Raw genomic sequence first — 23,479 nt, forward strand, 5'->3', positions numbered from 1 at the left:
AGCTATGTGCAGCCTGAAGATGCATTGAGTAGGGTTAAGATTTGGGCTCAGGAAATACATGTCCTAATGTTTTCCTTTGAGAGATGCAGGTCTAGGTGAATCAATACACAAAAGGCTTTAGAAATATTGTGGTACTTAAAAAACTGTTGATTATGCAAAATTTTTGAACCGTGCAGACAATCAAAGCAAGTTCTCCCCTTGGTGATCCCCGTGTGACTTACAACCTAGAAGAGGGCCTTGTACCAGAGACCAACATGCCAGTTCGTTTCTACCTGACTCCAAACAGACATGATGGTTCTGCTTCAATCCTAGTAGCTGAGCCACTGGATTATGAAACAACAAAGAGATTTCTGCTGAGGGTTCGAGCACAGAATGTTGCTGCAGTTCCTCTGGCAGCATTCACTACAGTCTATATTAATGTAACAGGTGTGTAAGCTGTGTGGTGATGTTACAGTATATTAATAGTAGTTGTGGTTTCTTTTTTTTCCCCTTTAAAATGTAATAGTTTTTTATGTGCTCTTTTTTATGCTTCAGATGTCAATGACAATGTTCCATTCTTCACTTCATCTATTTATGAAGCCTCGGTAGCAGAGGGAGCTGCTGTTGGGACATTTGTTGTTCAAGTGTCTGCCACTGACCTTGACCTTGGTCAGAATGGTGAGGTAAGAAGTGGGTTCCTACATCTTCTGTGATGAAAGCTTCCAAAGGTAAACCAGACTATAAGTCTTCAAACTAGAAAAGGGATGACTAATAGGGAAGTGCGAGGTGAAATAGTTATCTCTTGCTGTGTGAAAAAATGCAACTGAAACTAGAGAGTGAAGAAATACAACCTGTAGTTCAGGTGAAAAACTTGCCCTGGTTTGGAAAGGTTTACATAGACCTAAAGTGTGATTGGAAATTAAAAGCTTCTGTGAGTTGTAAATTGTGGAGGATACTGAGAACTGACCTCTTACAAAATATGTCAGGTAAATGGCAGAAGTGGATGCATTTGGTAGTGATTTTAAAAACTGGAGGTAGTTATATTCTAAGAACAAGAGTGCAAGCTGAAGTCAAGTGCACAAAAATGTATGTGTATAGTAGAGGCTAAAATATGATCCGTGATACTAAGCAAGTTCAAATCAGCTCCCCTGTGGCTCTTATATTGGTACCTGTGATATTTAGCTGAGTTTGAGTGCAGTCACACAAGCACTGTGCTTACAGGAACTAGTGTCTTGGGAACCAAGACAAATTTATTTGCTTTACAGATGGGCAGTCTTCACACAGTTGACTTTAAACTAGGTTGCTCAAGATGGTAGTTTTACTCAGCTATCTCAAACACAAGGCTGTTCTTCCTCTCTTTAATTTGTGAACTGTCCAACAAAAGGAAGGTATAAGAATAACAACTTCTTTTTAATCCTTTAGATAGCTTACTCCCTGTTACATGATAGTGGCAGAGACTACACATCTTTTAGCTTGGACTCAGAGACAGGCTCAATATACACTGCCTCAGTGTTTGACAGAGAGAAGAAGGGGTCCTATCTTCTAGAAGTCAAGTCAGTAGATGGCTCTGAATCAGCTCGACCTGGAAAACATGGGAAGCCAAACTCTGGTAAGAGACAAATATCTGTTGCAAGCATAATTTTACCTGGATTTGTCTTTGCAAATGGAAGCTTGGAGATGCAAGATTAAATGTTAATCTCCCTTTTTCAAGTTACGACCGAAAACTGTACAATTGCCATATTAAGCATCAGTTATTCACATATTATCTGTTCAGACAAATTGAATGTGACATGCATTTGATATCCAAGTGCTTTGGAATAATGTTGGTATATATATTGTCCACAACCCTAAGGGTTTGTTTCTGTATTGTCTGCATATTCGTCTTCATTTAATGTGCAGCTAGACAGTTTAAAGAATTGTAGCTGACAGAAGTGGCACAGCTGAGTATTTTAGTTTCTTGTTTCTCTAGACACGGCCTACGTGCGCATTTTTATCAGTGATGTGAATGATAACAAGCCTGTCTTCACTCAGAGTGTCTATGAAGCAAATGTGGATGAAGATCAGGAGGTGGGCTCGACTGTCATTACGGTCAGCGCTAATGACGACGATGAAGGTAAATTATTGGAATTCCCCATAGCTGCGTCTAAAATATTAATGAGTTAATTTCAGTGCACCAAGACATATTTAGTAGTGTTAGAAATGAAAATGTCTTTTTTTTTTTTTTCTCTCTAGATTTTAAAACTTCTTTAAGTGTGAACTGATTGGGCATGAACATTAGTTCATAATGGAGCTGGGAGGCATAAGTCAAATAACTCCTATTTTGGAGGCAATGCATTAATGTGGAATGATGGGGAATAATTTCTTTGCCAGCAAATAAAAATGTATTATAGATTAGGTAATTTTCTTACAAATGGGCACCTATAAAAACGTCCTGCTTAACTAGAATGAATCAAACTTGGTTTCAGTGAGATTAATTTGTTTTCTTTATGGACAGTATGGTTGTATTTTAAACAAAAATTTATTGGTACACATTCTCATATTTGAGACTGGCCTTCCTTAAATGGCATGTGATGAGTCTTAGCTATATTGCTTTATCTGCCAATCATTCAGGAATACAGCTGTAAGTCATGTAAAAATAAGTACCTAACCAGTGGTCATAAAGCAGAAAAGGAACACTACAGATTTCCACCTTTTGGCTGTGGTGCACTACTAATTTGACTTTGCTGTATGGTTAAACATCCTTTTTATTGTTGTTGCACAAGTCCCAGAGCATTGTTCTGTCAACATGTCTGCAAAGTGCAAGTGCATCCTGGTTGCATTTGATTCCTCACCCACCTAAGGTTGAGACAAATGTAATGAAGTTATAATTAAGTTATACTGAAGACAGATTTAGCTACTCAAGGAACTTCTAGTTTATTATGTGGGCTGCCTGTAAATCTATAGTGTTGGATCAGGGAACTTAATGTGATGGATATATGGCACTCCATTTCTGTCCTTTTAATAAAGATTTAAGATGTAGCTATAAGAGAAGGGAAGAAAAGAAGAATAGTAATGCGAAGGTAGAGCTTGCAGAAAGATTAGAAAGTCTTTATTTGATGTAAAACTATTGACTAATCAGTATTGCATCTGAGAAGTTCCTTTGGGGCTGTCTCTGGTTTGGTAGATAATTTTGTTTGTTGGAAAAGTCTGTGCATAAGTGAGTGCAGGTTGGTTCTATGGTATGAAGTATTTATAACTCATTCTTACATTCTGGGTGTTAGCAAATAAGAATTTTTCCTGTAGCTTTGGCCACTCATATTGATCCTTCCACCAATTGGAGGGATCATAAGTAATTAATAATTCATAGGAAAGGCACATTTTATAATTAAAATTGGACATTCTGATACATAAACTGATACAGCTGCATGTTTTAAAAGACCACAAAACTGTAGTACCAAAAGTAGTTATCATATAATTTGTGCTGCATCTTAACCCCCCATGTTTTGATCTGCTTCAAGAACTGTGTGCTTTCTGATACTGATGGTAATTGACAGGAGCAAATGCTAAATTACGGTATCAGATCACAGCGGGAAACACAGGAGGAGTGCTTGATGTTGAACCAGAAACAGGAGCCATTTTTATTGCCCAGCCACTGGATTATGAAGAAACAAAAATGTATGAGATTCACTTGCTGGCCTCTGATGGGAAATGGGAAGATTATGCAGTTGCCATCATCAATGTTGTGAACAAAAATGACGAGACTCCAGTTTTCTCTATCAATGAATACTATGGAAGTATAATTGAAGAGCTGGATGGATTACCAGTCTTTGTACTTCAGGTAGTGTATGTAGTTTCAGAGATTATAATATTTCAGTGAAAAAGCACAGATTACTCTGGTACAATTATGTTAGTGAAAATCTAGCACAGATATATATTCTATTGATTTTTATTTTTGGTTAGTGGGTGAAGAGAAATGGAAAAATAACTACAAGGATAGCACGCAGGGTAAGCAGGATGGATAATTTGTGATCCTAAAAAGCAAATCATTAACATTTTAAAGTAGCTATCAGAATAGCACAGTTAAAGTAGCAGCATATAGGAAGGATATAATGCAATAATTGCTTATTTAATAATTTATATGTCTTTGTTTTTTGTAGGTTATGGCAAACGATCCTGATAGTAATGTGAATGAAGGAGATTTGAGATACTCCCTGCATGGGCATGGTGCAGGTGATATTTTCACAATACATGAGGAAACAGGCAGCATTTACTCGCACAAGATGCTGGATCGGGAAGAGAGAGCATTGTGGAGATTTGTTGTATTGGCTACTGATGAAGGAGGAGAAGGACTTACAGGATTTGCTGATGTAATTATTAATGTGTGGGATATAAATGACAATGCACCCACGTTTATGTGCATGCCTGATGATTGCAACGGGAGTGTCTTCGAAAATTCTCCTGCAGAAACGTTAGTCATGGAAATGGGCGCAGTTGATCGTGATGATCCAAATGTAGGTCTTAATGCTGTCCTGACTTACAGGATAACAGAGAATGTAAAAAATGAGTTTGGTACTGACATGTTTAATATCAATCCCCATACTGGTACAATTCATGTAGCAGGGGGAACGCTCGACAGAGAAAGGACTGACAATTACTTTCTTACTGTTGAGGCAAGAGATGGGGGAGGGCTAACAGGAACTGGCACTGCCACTATCTGGATTGCAGACATCAATGATCATGTACCTAAATTCACAAAAAAGATGTGGCAGGCAACAATTCCTGAGAACAGTGCCATCGACTCAGAAGTTCTGCAAGTGTGTGCTACAGACGCAGATACTGGGGAAAATGCTGACTTAATGTTCAGTATCATCGGGGGAGACCCAGATCAGAAGTTTAGTATTGAGAGAGACAAAGAATGGCAATGTGCCACTATTCGACTCAAAAGAAAATTGGATTTTGAGAATGCCCGTGAAAGGCAGTTTAATCTTACTCTTACAGTGGAAGATCTTGATTTTTCTAGTATTGCAGTCTGCCTGATCCAAGTTGAAGACTCTAACGACCACAGCCCAGTATTCCTTTCTCAGGTTGTTCAGACAAGCCCTTTCTTTGAAAACGTGCCTGTAGGTACTACAGTAACCACAGTGAGAGCTACAGACCAAGATTCTGGTTTGAATGGGAACATTATGTATTCTATAAGGTCAGATTCGGATCCCATGAGACAGTTTGTGGTTGACCAACATGGTCATGTGGTTGTGGCAAATACACTAGACCGTGAAGTCATTGAAAAATACAGCTTAATTGTGCAAGCTTCCGATCAAGGCACACCTGCCCACACTGGAAGTGTTACAGTTTTGATTAATTTGCTTGATGTCAATGACAATGGACCAAGATTTGAGGCACCATACATGCCTGTAGTTTGGGAAAATATATTGAGGCCTGAAATAGTGCATATGAACCACACATCAAAATTGCTTCATGCATTTGATCCAGACAGTGAGGAAAATGGGCCGCCTTTTACATTTTCATTGCTGCCGGATTATCAGAATTCTTCGGATTTTTCTCTTACTGACAACAGAAATAACACAGCAACTGTAACTGCTTTGAGGTCCTTTGACAGAGAAATGCAGAAAGTGTTTCATCTGCCAATAGTTATAACAGATAGTGGAATTCCAGCTATGAGCTCTACGAGCACCCTAACTATAACAATTGGTGACGAAAATGACAACTGCCATGAATCTGGCCATAAGGAAGTCTATGTGAACAGTTACAAAGGTAAGTGCTATTTGGATATTGTAGCAGGTTCATGAATATAGTGTGGTTTTACACATTGGGTTGTTTTTTTTTCTTGCAGTTCTTAATTTATTTTAAAAATGGTTTTCCTATTTTTAAATTTCAAGTCCAATTCTGTAAAGTACTACAGTATCACAGTATAACTAAGGTTGGAAGAGACCTCAAGGATCATCGAGTCCAACCTGCCTCCACAGACCTCATGACTAGACCATGGCACCAAGTGCCACGTCCAATCTCTAAATAAAGTGGAATGAGTAAAATGTATTTGCAAAGCTGAGAGCCTAGCATGTAAGTGATCATCTACCAAAAAATGTTACCTGCAAACAAGTACATTATTCACTTGCAGAAAAAGCAATAAACTAACCAATTAACCAATAAAATCTGTTTTACATCCACTAGTTTCCACCTACAGAGGAAAAATCTTTTGTATGCACACATGATCTGACGTGAAGAGATCTGGAGATGAGAAAGGGAGAACTGAAGTATCTTAGATAAACAGAAGTTCATAGTTGAGAAATTGTAGACCAGTCCTACCTCCACTGTGACAGCTACTGTGTGGCTGAGCAGGACAGAAATCTGTGGAGTTTTCTGTTGTCAAGAAAGGATCCAAGAGAAAGGACCTCCCCTCCCAAAGGAAAATAATAATCTTTGTGGTACAATAAGTGACTGCTTCCTCTAGGAAATGTGTTCTAACATGTAGTCTTTGAACTGATTCTAGATGTGTTCGTGAGCAGTACTCAGTACCGAGTTCAAGAAATATCGTCAGGAAAGCTGCTCTGTGACAGCAGCCACAGTGCTGTGAGGTTTATCATAGGAGAGAGAGAAGAACAAATGCATCCATTAAGCCAATGTTTTACATTTTCTCATGAGTGGTTTAGCAGAGGATGAACAATTTAGTAATATTTTCTAAAATTTGTTCTTGAATTCCTATGTTTTACTATGTTTTATCCTGAAACTATGTGCAAAACTAGTCCTGGTGGCCCTTATTAAGTATGCTTTATTATGCCTTTGCCCAGATACTCCATTTCAGATAGACGACTATATCTGTTATCACTGCACTGGTAGAATTTCTGATAATTGTTAGAGAAGATTAATCTACAAAGAGTGTTTCTTTACTGAGCTATTTTTGCTGACTATCAGTATGCCTAGATTAGAAAAAGATGTGACCTGATCCTAGTGCAGAAATGAGAGATCAAAGTTTCTAGGCTGGATTTGCTCCAGATTTTGCTCAAAATTTCATGTGTTACTGGATCTTGGCTGTGAAATTCAAAGGTCTCCCTCCCTGGAGCTTAGTATTTGAGAAGAGTTGCTCAGATGTTCCACTTCTGTGACAGCCCACAAGGGCCTGAAAAAAGGGCAAAGAACTGTCACAGCTTGGTGGCTTCTTGCCCATTTCCTTTTCTCAGTCATGTCCTTTTCTCCCAGCTGCACCCCGCAAGTTGCTCTCTTTTGCTGGATTCCACGTATGTGCTGTTTGAAACAATAGAGTGGCAATGAAACATTTGGGGATTAGCTCCTGATGTGGTGACTTTTGTTTTTATCTAAGAATTGTATATAGAGTTGTACGTATTTATCATTCTGTGGCTGTTTTGTGTTGTTTGCAGCTTTCCTTCTTTCACGTGACATCCATAGTGTACTCGCATTTCCAGAAATGGAGGAAGTCCTGTGGCAGGCTCTGCATTATTTTAAGACTCTTGGATCATAACCATGACCAAATTAAGCAGGGATCTGAAAATAATAAATCCATTAATGAATGCAGCAGAATATAAAGTGCACTGGAAAGCAAAAATTAAATGCAGATTTATTATAATTGATCTCAACAGGAAAATGGTCAACAACAGTGCTTGGGGAAGTGTTTGCACCAGATCAAGATGACTGGGACAATAAAACATATCTTGCTGAAGGAAAACTGCTCAAGTGAGGATTGTATTTGTGTCAAAATGAGTAATATTTATCCTTCTGTAATTATTTTGTCATGTATTTCTCTGTGTTCAGGATGTGCATAAAGCCAGGGCTATTGAGTGTATTAATGAATATACCTTCTGAATGCTCTTTTTATTTGGGTAACCAGGTATAAAGAAATTAATGCATGAAATATTTTTTTTTTCCAAGAGAATGGAGGATCACACCATGATGTTGATTTTTAGTCAGATGTCATCATTAATTTATTTTAAAATGTGCATTCTGTACGATCCAATTTAAGAATAGGCAGAATTTTTAATACTTGCCCTCAAATGTTAGAGTTGATGAAATACAAACCCTGAATTTCAAAGGGCAGAATGAAATAGTTTAATCAAAAATGAAAGGGAATTTGTTGATCTCCTTTGATGGCTAAATTTACAATTGCATGTGAAAACCATGGCTCAGATTAGTGAAGTTTTTTCTGTTAATTGAAATGTGGCCTTGAATCCTTAATTCCTACTTAGATGTTATTTGTTCCTTTCATAAAGTGAGATGGCATGTAGTGTGATTGTATATATGGATACAGAAAATGGATGTTAAAAGGAATGTGAATTTTTGTCTCTGCTGTGAATAAGAGCTGTATGTGGCTCAGAATTAAAAACTGACTTTCTGTCTGTCAGCAGCCCCTGGGCCTATTTTCATATTAAGAGACTTACTATTCCATAACAGTGGTCGTGGAATGTTTCTGTAATGACTGATTAAGGTCCCTTTGAGGTGGCAAATGAAGATCTTATCAGAGATTTCAGGCAGACCTTACGCTGTTCCAGATGTATAAATGCAGATCTGGAACAACTTTGTGTGGTTTTGTCACTTTCTATTACTTATCTCACAGACCAGACCATGATGACTATGTTGAACCCTGTGGTTCAACTTACACACTGCTTTTATTTGAGTTTGGGAAAGTCTAGGGATTAGGCAGTGGGAGAGACACCTCTTATAAATTCTGCAGATTGCAGTTTCTGAATTAAGGTGTTTCTGGTGCTGTTTTGAGGTTATTAATTCCTATAACCTTCATAGTTACATTTAAGGCTTTCTGAATTACGTTAACAGATAAAGTAAATGATCGATTTGAGATACTGAGGTTTGCTAATTGAAGGTTTATGTCTAGGTCTTTCAGATTAAATCAGAGGACTGGTTCTCTGATGATGGTGGATAACACTCCTCAAGGAATATACAACTTGGAAGTTAGAGTTTCTGATGGAGTTTGTCCTGATGTTATATCTACAGTACAAATCCATGTCAAAGAGCTGGAAAATGAAGCCATACAAAACTCAGCCTCTGTGCGTCTATCAGGTTGGTTTTATTTGCTGGTGAGAGTTCAGATCAGCTGCTTCTGTAGCTGAATGATCATGTGCTGTAGGTGTTATTATATCAATATTTGATCTACTTAGCACTGTAGGGCATTTTCTGGTGTGTTTCCATATTGTTAAATAAGAAATAAGTTGAGAAATTATCCTGCATTCTACCAGTATTTAATGTTTATCTACTTGCATACCAAACTCAGATGTCACAGCAGAGGAGTTCATAAGGATAGATGAACATGGCAAAACAAGACATGACAAGTTCAAGGAATTACTGGCAAAAATATTACCCGCTAAGCTCAGTGATATCACTGTCTTCAGTGTGATGAACATTGATGGAAAACAGACAGATGTAAGATTTGCAGTCCATGATGGCTCAGCATATTACAGACCTGAGAAACTGCATGCTGAGATGGCAGCATTTAAAAATGAGGTATGTTCTCTAGGGTTACCTGTGTAATCTGTCATCTGTGCAGTTCCATCAGATACTGAGGTTGCAGGGCATACATCCTAAACTTCAGTGGAAGAGCATCTTGCCTGCAGATGTACATGCAGATCTCCGGGTAAGGCTTTTTACGTCACTCAGGACAAAACCCACTTGTCAAGCAAGTAATTAATTATTTCTTGCTTCTCCTTGGTCCCATACTCTATGACTATATTACATACTATTACTATATTACAGGCTATTACTATATTGTTTTGCTAGCTCCTGAGTCAATAAATATAACCACTTTTCAGTCACAGATTGCATTCAGTCTGGGATTGCATTACTGTCATGGTGCAGTCACCTGGGTTTTCTTGTCTGTATTTCATTGTGTAATCTTATCAGACACTCCATAGGAAAAATCCTGCTGGAAGGAATCTGCAGGTTAGAAGAAGAGTTGCAACAGATAACTGTGATTGTATTCAAATCCCTAAAGGACAACTTTACATGCAAAGTGACATCCTGGGATTGCTTAGCCTGGAGAAGAGAAGGCTCAGAGGAGACCTTATTGCTGTCTACAACTACCTGAAGGGAGGTTGTACCCAGGAGGGGGTTGGTCTCTTCTCCCAGGCAACCAGCACCAGAACAAGAGGACACAGTCTCAAGCTGCACCAGGGGAAGTTTAGGCTGGATGTTAGGAAGGAGTTCTTCACAGAAAGAGTGATTGGCCATTGGAATGTGCTGCCCAGGGAGGTGGTGGAGTCACCATCACTGGAGGTGTTTAGGAAGAGACTGGATGGGGCGCTTGGTACCATGGTTTAGTTGATTAGATAGTGTTGGATGATAGGTTGGACTTGATGATCTCAAAGGTCTTTTCCAACCTGGTTAATTCTATTCTGTTCTGTTCTGTTCTATCCTGTCCTGTCCTTTCACAATGTTTGTACTGTAACAAGGCAAAACCAGTTCTTTAATGTAAGATGTTCTCTTCCTGATCCTGGTGTTCAATAACTCCTCTGCTCTCTCACCAGATCCTGCATGCTCTCTAACTCAGTCACCCAGATACAGTCTGTCTGGGGCCCACTTTTCTTTCTTGTGTCTCTGCTGAAGTCCTGCAGATGCTGCTGAACAGACGCACAAATGCAAGGAGCTGCTGCTTGACTTGTGACTTGCCCTGAGCAAGGCAGTGCTTCCTGACATGTCATTTGTGGCTATGGGAGCATATGTGGGTGAAATATATGGTACATCTTAGGGAGGTTTTATTCTGAAGAGAAAGCTGCACTTTCCATTTATGTGAACATGGAAGAGTCTTCCCGATTCTGGAAGCCACCTGCCTACATCTTACTGTTTCTTAAATAGTTGTGTGCATTGTGAGACTTGTCAAAGTGACCAAGTAGGAAATAGCAGAGACAGTATGAATGAAGAATGCTTCTTTTGCTTATTTATTGAATTACTGCAACAATAATACAGCAAATTGCATAGATTTAAAATATTCTGTGCCATAATATATGGCAGGTGAATTCATCAATATGGTAACAAGGGGACTGGTTCACATATTTTAATGAAAAAATATGTTTGTATTAATTATATATCACCTTTTAATATTTAATTAATAGCTCTAGTGAGCAATCACCAGTAGTCTACAGAAAACCAATCACAGTTGAAGAATTTTTCCAGTAGTTTTTGTACATGTTTAACTATAAATACAGAAAATAAATAATTAGCACTGGAATTATTCATTGAATTGCTAAACAAATAATATGTTTGCATTACCTCCCTGGGATGTGGCTTTACAACAGCTGGGGTTTTTATTATTGTTATTATTTAGCAGAAAAATAATCCATCCTAATAGTGTAAAGCAGCCAAGGTTGGTTATATACACTGGTTTTCTGTAGTGGTATTACACATCTGTCTACATGTGCATTATGAACACTCCACTAATGGTGATAGATGTGGGCAGCACACATGAAATTGCATTGACAGGATGCATCACGTCATTGTAAAGTATATTTTACGCCTTTGGGGACACGTTTTTCAATACATGTTGTGATACTTGAGGATATACTGACAGCTGATTACAAAGGTCAAAGTTCTTACAGTGGTGAATTGAGGTGACAGCACGAGTGCAAAAAGCACTTTAGTATTTAGGTATCTGTTTTGATCCTTTCAGAGTTATTTTTAAGGTCTTTGTCATACATTTTATAATTTGAAAAGATGCATATTAAATATATAATTTCAGAGAGTGTCAGCCTGATCTAATGCTAGTTTTACATTTGTGTACTTCAATAGATACTACTGTGAATGTAGTGAGGTCTCTTGTGTTTGGGCACTAAATACACACCATTTTAATGTCAGGAGCTTTATAGTGCACTATCCCCAAACAAGTGGAAGGGAGAAATCTATCATGCCAGGGAACAAACTTCATGATAACTTAGTTCAGTGTGTAGACCACTGGCAGAAGCACAAAAAGTCTGAATTAATGGCAGCCCTGTTGCTGTCCCGAGGCTTATTGTGGAGAGCTTACTTTCCCCTTTGTTCTTTCTGCTAGTTCTTCAGTCTGTTCAGATCAGAAGCTGCAAACTGCAGTTACTACATTGCAAGACCTATGTATGCAATGAAGCTGTTATTTTTATTTGGGTATTTGGGCTCACAGGTGCAACCCCAATTAATGATAAAACCCCCACTGAACTAGGAAAGATTAATGCAGAACAGAATACAGTATCCAGTGTGCTGAGTTGACCACATTTTGTTTCAGACAGCTTGCCATTAAAGTGTATGGGGCACAAATCAGTAGACTGAACCTTAATCGCTATGAAATTCTCTTTGTCTGTGGACATTATTATTGAATGCATGTAATGATAATGAATATATTCAATGCCTTGCTTATCCCTGTGTTTGTATTCTTATGTGCAAGAGGACATAAGAAATGGTATCTGGGTGTAACTCACACAGAAGAATGTTTCTCCTGGCTTCAGCTAAAACATGCCTGTTGCTGTCAGGGTGCAGAGAAGTGTGATGCAGACAGCGCAGCTCAGAAGGTGGAGTAGCACATCTCAGAAGGTGGAATATCACTGCTCTCAGGGCTTTGGCCCTTGGAGATAATGGCAGTAGGCCAGTACAGATTCAACATGTTCACAGTCAGTCATGCCAATGATTTGGTTTTTAGAAAATACTGCTCCTATAATTTTTTTTCCTGTATTTGTCAAATCAGTTTATTTTAATACTCAAGAAACTAAAGCATCCCATGAAGTCTGCGATGCTTAGATTTTTCAGAAATTAAGGACTAAGTAAAAAACATTCATTAGGACAAGACTGGTGATGTGTTAAATTGTATTTTCTCTTAGATCCAGTCAGCTTTGCAATTGAACATTTCACAGATTGATGTAGATGAATGTAGGAGCGCAAAATGCAGTGAGAGCTGTACCAACTACCTTGCCATGAGTGACATCCCAACGGTGATGGATACTGGAAGTGTGTCATTTGTCTCAGTAACAACCACCATCAATGCAGTCTGCACCTGTGCAGCTAGGGACCGAGTTCATCAGTCTTGTTCCTCCTACCCTCAAAGCCCTTGTCTCAATGGTGGGATGTGTATCGACACTTTGAATGGTTACAGGTGAGAAAACTTCCATTGCAGGTTCTCCTTTTTTTTTCCCTTCTATTTTTAAATTGTTGACTGGGGATTATAAGATACAGGTCTAAAAAAAAATCATAAATATATTTCTGACTGAAGGAGAAAACCCATGAGTGCACTGCACTGTAATCAGCATCTTTAGTAGTGGCCCGGTAATGGTTCTGTGGTCCTAAAAGTCATGGAAATAGTTTATGAATAAGAAATAGAACTCTGGGGAAAAAAACAGTGCTATTATTAACACAGGTGATTTTTTAAGAGTACCTAATTCAGTATGAAGAAATGGGAAGTGTGTTCTGGTGGTGTTATTTTTGTTTTTATTTTTTAATTTTCATTTTCCTTTCTGGAAGAGTAATAATAAAGGTATCAATGATAGCAGCAGCAATGCTATATAGTGAAAAATATGCATTGTACTCCGAAAATACTTTAATCAAGCACCACTGAGACTCTGCTAAAGTATGTGTTGTTTTGCTCCTATTTTAAAATGGCTATTTAATGCTAGTGAAACAAAAACCCAAAGTTAAATGTTGGGGAATTTTGACTGTTTGATGTTTTTGTGCTCTTTCAGATGTCTTTGTCCTGCTTCATTTCATGGACCAGACTGCCAGCAGACAAAGCACAGTTTCCATGGAAATGGTTATGCATGGTTTCGTCCCATCAGGCCTTGTTTTGAAAGCTCACTCTCTCTAGAGTTTATTACTGTGGTACCAGATGGACTTTTACTGTATAGTGGTCCTTTATCAAATCCGGAACCTGGTAGGACAGAAAACTTCATTGCAATAGGTACTTCTGTGGAAGTGTGTGAAAAAATTGAATTATCTTTCAAGACTGGGTTGCCTGCATACAGTGTAGTAGTTAGAGTATGAATTCTGCCTTTCTATCTTATGAAATAATTTATTTTCTGCTTTGAAAATATTTTGAAACCTTTACTAATAGCTCTTTCTTCTTCAATGTCTATTTTTATAGCCTGCACCTATAGCTTGAGGTCCATTTCAGAGTTGTAGAAATCAAGGGGAAAGCAAAATAGACAGATTGATTTATATATATATATATGAAATAATCCCCCTAGGAAAGCTCTAATGTTATAAAGGAATTTAGGTACTTGGAAGATAGGTATTACATGATTAATGCAGTCTTAGTTGCATGTCATTCTTATCTAGTTTGGTGAGAAAAGAAATCCACTTAAACTGCTTCAGTCTCGGGGCATTTTTACACTTTTTTTTTAAACAGGCACTGACTTGATGGATGAATCCAGCCCCAGTGCATCACTGTAGTAAAATTTATACACAAGTAGAACACTTTTCTTTATGTTGACACCTATTTGAAAGGTTGCTTCTGCTTATTTTTTGTGAATTAATAAATGATGCACAGTGTGGTTGGCATGTTTCTAACAAATTGAAAGGTAATGTTGTTGGACATTGTTAATCAGTTATCTCTTCTTTTGCTTTGCTTTGCTGTTACTTATAAATTCAAGTAGAAGATGGGAGAGAGTAAAACCTGCATGTGTTAATTGTTTTAGAGCATTAAAAATGTGCAGGTTGCTTATCAGGACTTAGTTTCAGTGTTTTGACAGAGAAGTGGAACAATCTAAAGTATAAAAATAAATACTGCATTGAATGAATGTGTTTGCATCATAGAAGTCATAGCATGTAATTCTAGTTATGGAGTAGTGAAGCCTATTTTATGTGACTAGTACTAACCAGTAAATCAATACATTCACTAGCTGCTAACATATCCAAAAGGGAAGGATTCTCCCAGCTGTATTTAAATTCTTGTTCATGTTGTATTAGAACTCTCCAGCGGTGTTCCTGTGCTGAAGATAAACCATGGCTCAGGTTTTGTGATGCTGCAGTTTCCAAGTCAGCTGAATGTAGCAGACAAAAAGTGGCATCATCTAGAAGTCCGAACCAAAGGCCAGGTCAGTTATTTGGTTTGTTCCACATCAGGATAGTTGTATTTCCAACAGAATTTCCCTGTGCCAAAAGAGAAGGGTAGGAAAACCAGAGAGTGTTATTACATGTATTGTTCTAGTGCTTGTAGATTTGATTATCAATACAAATTTCAGGAAGACAACATTGTCAGTTTCAAACCTACCTGTGTTGTAGTCTCTATTCCAGGACCAGAGGAATCTTTTCATGTATTTTAAACTCTCCAGCACATGTGGAAGGTGCATAAAGGCTTAATTGTAATTTGCACATTCAGGCTACACATTTGGACCCTGAAATTAATTACCTCTGCACAAAAAGCAGATAATTATTTATTTGCAAATGCAGTTACAGTGTTTATGAAAGTGGTGAAAGCACTCAGGAGCACAAATTAAATGTGGAGTTAAGTGCTTTCTTTTGTTAAATGGTTCCATTTTGCCTTTACTGGTTATTGCAAAATGGAACACAGAGCAGGAAAAACACACAACCCTTTTTGCTTGATGGTATGCAAAAAGAAAAAGATGGGAATTTGATACAACTTGTTTCCTGAACGTTATAGAAATTCTTAATTCAGTAATTGTGTGTGTTGGTGTAGGATGTTCGATTCATTCTGGATCGCTGCAGTGCAGCAGTTGTCTCGGAGATAGAAGGAGTAGGCAGATGGCTGTCCACTGAAGATCGCACAAACTGTGAAGTCTTTGGGTCTGTCCCACGGGAAGCAAGGTACATTTCAGGAGATTCACTGGAACACATGTTTTTGTAGGGCCTTTGAACAATTCACCTCTCAAACTGAAGCTAAGTCATTAGTGACTGGAAGCATATAAGGATTTGCTTTTCTTAAGGACCTTCTGGGCCAAGTCTGGACCTTAAACCACTAAACAAATTTTGGGGAACCGGTCTTCCTTCAATATTGTTGCCATGCTAAACAGCAGCCCCAGGAAACTCTCTGGCCAATACCAGAGCTTTTGTGGGTACTGTGTACCATCCCTAGTCCACAGGATTTCTCACTTCATTTATCAAGTTGGTGTAAGCTTGTTCTTGAAAACCTCACCAAATTAGGCCAGTTGACCTCTCAATGGTAATAACTGGATCCTCAACCAGTTTTACTGTCTGATTGGTAGAAGTCTGAGGGCATCTGCTGACAACTTTTGGCAAACTTAAGACACATGAGGGTCTCTGTCTGATCCAAGGTTACTGCCTTTCTAGAACAGACAGAAGCACTGTTCGTACCTCAGCTTTCACAGCTTGCTGCCCTCCTACAGACTGCTGATATGCACAATCCACATATCCTTTTCCAATACAGACAAAGTTGGGCACTGAGTCTGGTGGCTTAAATTGCTTGTACTGTTGGCTCAGTCCTTAGCCTTGGTTAGAACTGGAAAAGGTGGAAAATCTTCTTCAAAAGTAGTCATTACATTCAAAGCAGAGGACTGTGTTCAACTGCATTCTGTAGGGGTTTGGGTTCAGTATAATTCAGCCCTTTGGACCGACGCTTGTTGCCCTTGCTGATGACACCAAACTAGGAGAAATTACCTGTATGTTGGAGGGCATGGCTTGGAATTAAATGTGATCTCAGCAAACTGAAACAGGACCAGAAAATACAACAACTAGTCTCAAATAGAGAGAAGGGAAGAACTGCTGAATATCAGTAAGAGGTACAGATGGTAGTTGGAAGGTGAGTCAGAAATGCCATGGTAAGCTGAAAAAGGCAAGGACTACACAGTAATAGCTCAACATGTGTACATCTCTGAAACATGGAGAATAATCCTTCCACTCTGGTTAGTGCTACTGGACTTCAGAGGGAGTCTTGGGTCCAGTTTGTGTACCATGGTGCAGAATAGACGTGTACAAATGGGTATAGTCCAGAGAAGAGCAATGACTGTAATCAGCTTGCCTTGAGAGTAAGACCTATCAAGAATGAAGGAATTGAGGTCACTTAACTGAAAGAAGAGAAAACTGAGGAGAGATGTGATAAGTCTCAGTGTATATAAAAGAATGCTACAAAGAGGATTTAGACAATCTCACCTGCACAGTACTTTAAGTTACAGTGAGAAATATTTGGGTTCTATTTTAAGGAAACCTCTGTACTAACAAAGGTATTTGAGCTGTGGAACAGATAGTTCCAGCAGGTGTGTTGATTAGTGTTGGAAGCCTTGTTAGCAGATGCACAAAGCCACCTTGGTCATGAAAGAAGCACATAGAAAGGGGAAAAACATAAGAACAAAGGAAAACAAAATCCCAGAGCTGATAACTCAGAGAAAAAGAAACTCTGTGAGAACTAAAATATGTGGAATTCTTTGGCTCAGAGAGATGATTGGGATACATTGAAGAGCCTACTGTACTGTACATTGACCCAACTTTCAGGTTTCTGGCCTTTATTATCCATAAAAGAGTCTTTGTTGTAGTATTCCTACAATACAGGAGAAATGAACACATACAGAAGCACCTGAAGGAGAATATGGCAGCTTGAACACAAACATACCTGAATTATAATGGTCCTATAGTTAAATTCCTAACAGATTTCACTGTCATGCCTAAAAAATAAATTACCCTTTAAAGGGCTGATGCCTTCTGCTCACTGAGTGTTTCACAGGAAAAAAAAGATAAAATAGTAGCATACTTTTGTTACTTCATAAAGCCCCTGTTATTTGGAAATGCAGTGTAGATAGTTATCTGCTTATTGCAACATGTTTGAAGTTAAATTCACATCTGTTTCTGTTATTCACATAATTTTTAAAGGTATTTGACTGTGAACCACGTCCTACAGCTGGGTGGTGTGAAAGAATCATTACCCTATTCCTACCCACAGCTGCAACACAAACACTTTTCTGGTTGCTTGCGCAATTTCATCTTGGATACTCAGGTAAGTGAAAGTGTAGCACTTTGCTTTATCGAAGGAGTGAACTTCATTACATTTTGGGGAGATTTGTACTGTACCTGAAACTTTTACTTCTGTGTATTCAATGCCTGCCTGCCTCAGTGTAAACTGCAAAAATATTCTGGATTTTTCTGTCATCATTAGAATAACTACCTTGAAAAGTTATTTCTCAATTACGAACAGATGTATTTGTGACCCAGAAACTCTGCCTTTTTATCTCCTGCTTAATGCAGCTGTCTTCCAAGCTTCTTTGCTCATTCGGGGAACTTCTGAATGGCAGCTGTATAATGGTGTATTTATGCCAGCTGTCTGCTTTGTTAGAAAATATTAGGGATTCTTTTACTTTCATAGTCAGTTGAGTTTATTCACAGGCAAAATGCAGTCTTTATAAAGTAAGATGAAATCTGAATATCAGAAGGCAAACTTAGCATCTTAAGCAATGGAGATGAAGAACAGACTCTTATGTGGTATGACCATTTCTGTTTAAAAATGAAATGTGTTTGTTAAGTGATATTTCAGTGTCATATGATTTTCTCTCGAAGGTTTATGACCTTCAGTCTCCTGCAGAGTCCCTGAATAGTTTCCCTGGCTGCACACTTACGGATGGGAGCTGTGAGACTATGGGATCTTCTTCCTGTGGTATTCATGGGAGGTGTCTTGGAGACTGGGGCTCCTTTGCTTGTCACTGTTTGCCGGGTTACTATGGCTATCGATGTGATAAAGGTGAAGTCTGTTTTTCAGTTATGTGTTTGATAGGCTGGTAAATTTAAAGCTTAAAATGTTTGCAGGTAATGGTTGCTGAGGTGGTTTCTGATGTTTGCATTGTGTAAAGCCGTATTTCAGTGTAGTTGTCCGTGGTTTTAACAGTTTATTTTCTAATTGTCTTTGAGAAATGACTTTCTCAATATCAAATAATTTCTTTCATCCTGAGAGTGTTTGTGCCATAATTATATAATGGAGACTACATGACAAAAGATTTGGGAACAAAATTATTTCTTTGCATCACAATTTTTGAATTTGCATCTGTTCCAGAAATCCAATAACCTGAAATTTAAATGTGAGTGTGCCAGTACCACTTTACTGTGCAGAATTAGAACTACACAACAGAAATAGGAAATTCCTGCCCTCTTGGTGTCTGGAAGAGACTTAAGGATCTGTGCTTTGGTATAGTAGGATTTTTTCTTTAGCCCTTGTGGGGCCAAAGATTGTAGCAAAAAGAGAAATGTAAGACAGCAGGTTGTGAAACTAGGTTGCAGTACTTAATACTCTGTCTACAGCTCTTATTTTGTTTTGGTTAGAGCTTCTGCTTTCCTGCTGTCACACAATACGAGAAGCATTAGCGGGGTCAAGTTAGGAGGGAAATCCCCTCTTTACAGAGGAAAATCAAGTGCAAGAACAACTGGAGAAGTTGTGGAAGTGGACAAAGGGACGTGTCCCAAAAGACAACTTCTGTCTCATGCATCCTTGCTGTGCATGACAATTTTTTTCTTTTACTTTCAACTCTTACTACAAAAATAATGGAGACAATAATATTTCCCTTTCCCTACAAAAAGATTTAAAGGTCCTTATCCTGTCTTTTTAGTTTCCAAAGAATATACATTTGGGCCAGGAAGTCACATTCGCTATCAGCTTCCTGTCAGCGTGCCAGCTCGTAGGACGCAGTTTGAAGCTATGATTAGGACACGGCAGCCTGACAGTGTCATCACGAGCATGTTGTCTCGAAATAAGGATGAACACATCACCCTACAGGTGAGCAAGGCATTCCAGGCACTAATAGCATGAAGTTAAATCCATGCCAGTGAGTACTTAGCCCAGAGAAACATTAGGTGAAGAGCTGGAAATAGAACTGAAACCTTATGCTAAGCACAAAAACTTTGGAGTTCATTTTATGGACACTTACAGACCTGAGCCTTCACTTAAGATATTGAGGACACAGCCCTGGTATCCCCTTGGGTTTCAAATGAATTTGTTGCCAGTTATAGTGAAGTATTGTTTCCTGTACAGAATAGGATCAGTGGGGTGTCTACCCTGGTGTCCTATTCAGCCATGTTCAAAAGTGGCCAATTCTGTGTAGTTCTGACCCTGCCAAGAAAGATGCCTATAACAAAAATCTTAGTTCAGGTAATATGACAGTTACAGATCAATTCAGAATGTCAGGTCATGTGTTTTGGGTGTTGGTTTTTTTTTTCCTTACTACTTTGTTAATTATTCCCAAGGTTGTTCAAGGGTTCTTAATGGTCTCATATAATCTGGGTGATGGAGACTACTCTGTAAGCCTTCCCTCCTACCATGTTGATAATGGTGAATGGCATCATATCACACTGGATAGAAATGAAAATGAATTTACTCTTCGCCTTTATGAAGGAGGTGGGAGGAGAGAAATTCTGAAAGCAGCAGGAATATACAAAGAGATCATGATTGACCCCAGCAGTTTGGTCCTTGGAAACACCTACCCATTCAATCAAAACAAGAGTTTTCAAGGTGAGGAATTCTTGATCTCAGTGTTCATGATATGGACATATAAAACTGGTGTGTGGGTACTGCATGGGCATATTGTGAGAAGCTTTCTTGTTTATGTAGAGTCCAAAGTAAACAGGATTCTTGAATGACACTTTGCAACAGGGACAAATAAACTCTTCTGACAAGGAAAAATGTACAGCAGGGGATTATACTGTTGGCTTCTTCCCAGGACTGTATGTAGAGCATTTGTAACTGGAGATCCACAAGCTTTTCCCAGGTGGACTGTGGATGGCTTATTGCATTATTTACACAGAACTGGTTCATTGCCTGGTTCTGCCCAGTCCATCCAGCAGCTGTGCTTCCCAAACAAATACAGCTGCCCCTATGCTGAAAGGAATATTTCCATTTCCTATGTGCTTTGCATAGTACACAACAAACTCTGGTTTATTACCTTTATGTACTACTTCTGTCTTACTGGATTTTACAGTCACTCAGTTGAAACATTAACTAAAATTAGAAATGTTTTATTGAATTAGAGCTAACAATTAAAATTTTCTATTGAAAACCTAGTGAAAGGGTATTTTGTCAGCAGAACATATCTGTGTCTTGAACACACACACACAGAGAGAGAGAGGTCTGCACAGCACTTGTTTCTTGGAAATCTTAATGAAAAATCAGACAGAAAAGGGAGAACGATGCCATGGAAGTCGAGGTAAATTCAGTCCTAGATTTAAACTTTGGTAGTCTGAGTCCTTTGTTAAACATAAACAGCCAAATTTTACAGCTGCTTTAAATCATTCTTGCTGAATGCTTTTAAAACAGTCTCTTTTTGCCTTGCCTCAGGATGTATGAAGGATGTCAGATTTAATAACTACGTGATCCCTCTGGATACTCATGTAAAGGAGCTGGTGTCAGTACTGAGTGCCCAAGGTGTCAAAGAAGGCTGTTCTTCAGAGGCTTGTACAAATAACCCTTGTAACCAGGAATTTGTTTGTATTGATTTGTGGATGATGCATGAATGCAGGTAATTGGTGGAAATGAAAGCACAAAATCCTCCAGATTTAGGTGGGAAAGGGTGGATGCTGCATATGTGTGCAACTTGAAGGCTGCCACTGGCAATCTCATCAAATTGGTTGAACTGCAGTGGAACACTAAGCTAGAAGCTTGCATAAGGCATCAAGTTACTCAGAGAACACTGGCCTTTTAGGTACTGCACTTAGCTGATGTAAATCAGCGCATCTCCATTGATTCTATAGCAATTTCACCTGCCTGTCTTAATTGAAAACATTTAAAGAATAGCAGCAAATCCAGAATGTTTGTAAACCTTGAAAACCAAGCAAAGAAGGGTATGTTAGCTGGAGTGGAACAGAACGTTAGCGTTACTAGGCTGGCTTGTGGATCTTGTGCTGTGCAGTGTAGATGTGCTTTCCTTTCTTAGTGTCTGACTTCTTACACTGTCTTAAGCTGACCTCTGTTCCTTTACAGGCCACTCAGGTTGCATTAGAAGCACCACATCATAAAACTCAAGAGTTCTTTTATGTGGCTGGGGCTGAGCTTAGGACAACGCTAACTCAAGTTAGTTGTGCTGTGAAAATGTACACTTTAAGCATTACTGACTGCCACTGTCCACACAAATGGAGTTTTCTAGACATGGGGTGGTTTTTGTTTTGTTTTGTTTTTTCCCTTGAAATTCAATGTAAGGGAAACACAAAGAACTCAGCATAGTGTGTCCTGCCTAGATGGAACTGCAAACCTTAATCCAGCTAGTTTTTCATGGGTAGTTTTGCAGTAGCCAGTGGAACTACCTGAGTTCTGAAAGCCCCATACATAAGGGCTTAATGTTGTGGAGCTCATTGTTGTATGACTACTTTAGGAAAGACTAAAATCCTGTTCTTGTTCTAGGCAATTTACTTGTATTAGCTCCTTCAGGAGCTGTATGTAGAGTGTCATCAAAGAGTATTTTAAAATCTTAAATGCTGTCTTTCATGCTTATTTTTCTCAAAGTTTAATGTGTTCATTCTGCCTTCGTCTTTTCAGTTGCCCTCCAGGACACATGATCATGGAGAATGCCACTGGTAGACAGTGTGTCTACACTGCATGTGCTAAAAGGCCCTGTAACTATGGTACCTGCATCTCGCAGTCACCAACCAAGTTCCAATGTCACTGCCCTGATGGCTATACTGGACGTAACTGTGAAATCACACTGGCGATCTTTCACAAGGATACTGGCCTGAGCTTTAGTTCCATGTTTGCCATCTGCATTTGCTTTTTGGCACTGTTAGGTAGTTATGGCAACTACATCTTGTATTACCTTTGGTGAACTCATTTATCCACCTTGTCCTGAATAGTCATCATCTCATCCTCCTAATGGAGACTTGACTCTCCTTCATTTCTTTGCCATGGTCTCAGCTCCATCAGTAACTTACTTTTCATCCCTGTGATGGTGTATTGCTAAGTGAGTCGACCTCTGTGAACTATGGGAAGAAGTCCTTGCATTTTTATTTTCTGCACATTTTCACTTCATTGCTAAGGAACTGTTCAGATGCATAATTGGAAGCAAATTCAATTGAACAGCACGAGTGGAAATTGCTGCCAGATAAGCACTGCATAAAATACTACTGAGCATGAAACAGATTTTTCTGTCTAGGAGAAATGCACTGTCCGATAGGAATACACTTGGTCAGGCAGAAGCAGTCTCTCACATTTTACCAGTTGTGTCACAACTCCTGACAGCTGCTTTTGGCTTCCTCAGTCGTTTTCAGCCCTAGGCACTTGTTCTCAAAGACAAAAAAGATACATTGTGGACTGTTTTGACTCCACCTGTGTAGGTACCTGAAATACCATCATTTTCCCCAACTCTGCTAGATAATATGTTTGCCATGCAACTACGAACAGCAAACAACCTGGGAAGCTAACTGTTTTCACAGCTTTTGGGATGCCAGTTAGCTGAGGTTAATAGACCATTGTGTTCAAGGAGGGTTTTTGCTTTGTCAGAGGAGTTTTCTTGTCAGCTGACTTTGTATGGCTGCCTGTGCTTGACTGCAAAAACTTCTTGTAGCTTATAATCCTGCTACTCTTTCAGGTCACAGTTATGAGTAAGAAACCAGGTGGTGTGTAGTGGTGTGAAAATGTTAGTTGATGTGGTTAGCAATG

General features: G+C 38.8%; 1 protein-coding gene across 1 annotated transcript in view; it reads left to right on the plus strand.

Annotated features, from left to right (window-relative positions):
* LOC104307854 (neural-cadherin) overlaps nucleotides 1–23,479 on the plus strand; it is a 59,365-nt gene that overhangs the window by 30,595 nt on the left and 5,291 nt on the right. Inside the window, exons 13-31 of the mRNA XM_054169936.1 lie at nucleotides 177–426; nucleotides 535–662; nucleotides 1,402–1,588; nucleotides 1,949–2,092; nucleotides 3,513–3,796; nucleotides 4,116–5,730; nucleotides 7,572–7,665; nucleotides 8,819–9,003; nucleotides 9,215–9,444; nucleotides 12,777–13,048; nucleotides 13,632–13,846; nucleotides 14,854–14,981; nucleotides 15,584–15,711; nucleotides 17,728–17,851; nucleotides 18,409–18,589; nucleotides 19,449–19,615; nucleotides 20,083–20,347; nucleotides 21,170–21,350; nucleotides 22,364–22,608. Coding sequence (XP_054025911.1) covers nucleotides 177–426; nucleotides 535–662; nucleotides 1,402–1,588; nucleotides 1,949–2,092; nucleotides 3,513–3,796; nucleotides 4,116–5,730; nucleotides 7,572–7,665; nucleotides 8,819–9,003; nucleotides 9,215–9,444; nucleotides 12,777–13,048; nucleotides 13,632–13,846; nucleotides 14,854–14,981; nucleotides 15,584–15,711; nucleotides 17,728–17,851; nucleotides 18,409–18,589; nucleotides 19,449–19,615; nucleotides 20,083–20,347; nucleotides 21,170–21,350; nucleotides 22,364–22,608 — 5,023 coding nt within the window. The remainder of the gene's footprint in view (nucleotides 1–176; nucleotides 427–534; nucleotides 663–1,401; nucleotides 1,589–1,948; nucleotides 2,093–3,512; nucleotides 3,797–4,115; nucleotides 5,731–7,571; nucleotides 7,666–8,818; nucleotides 9,004–9,214; nucleotides 9,445–12,776; nucleotides 13,049–13,631; nucleotides 13,847–14,853; nucleotides 14,982–15,583; nucleotides 15,712–17,727; nucleotides 17,852–18,408; nucleotides 18,590–19,448; nucleotides 19,616–20,082; nucleotides 20,348–21,169; nucleotides 21,351–22,363; nucleotides 22,609–23,479) is intronic.

Source organism: Dryobates pubescens, chromosome 19, assembly GCF_014839835.1.
Source record: "Dryobates pubescens isolate bDryPub1 chromosome 19, bDryPub1.pri, whole genome shotgun sequence".
Lineage (NCBI taxonomy): Eukaryota > Metazoa > Chordata > Aves > Piciformes > Picidae > Dryobates > Dryobates pubescens.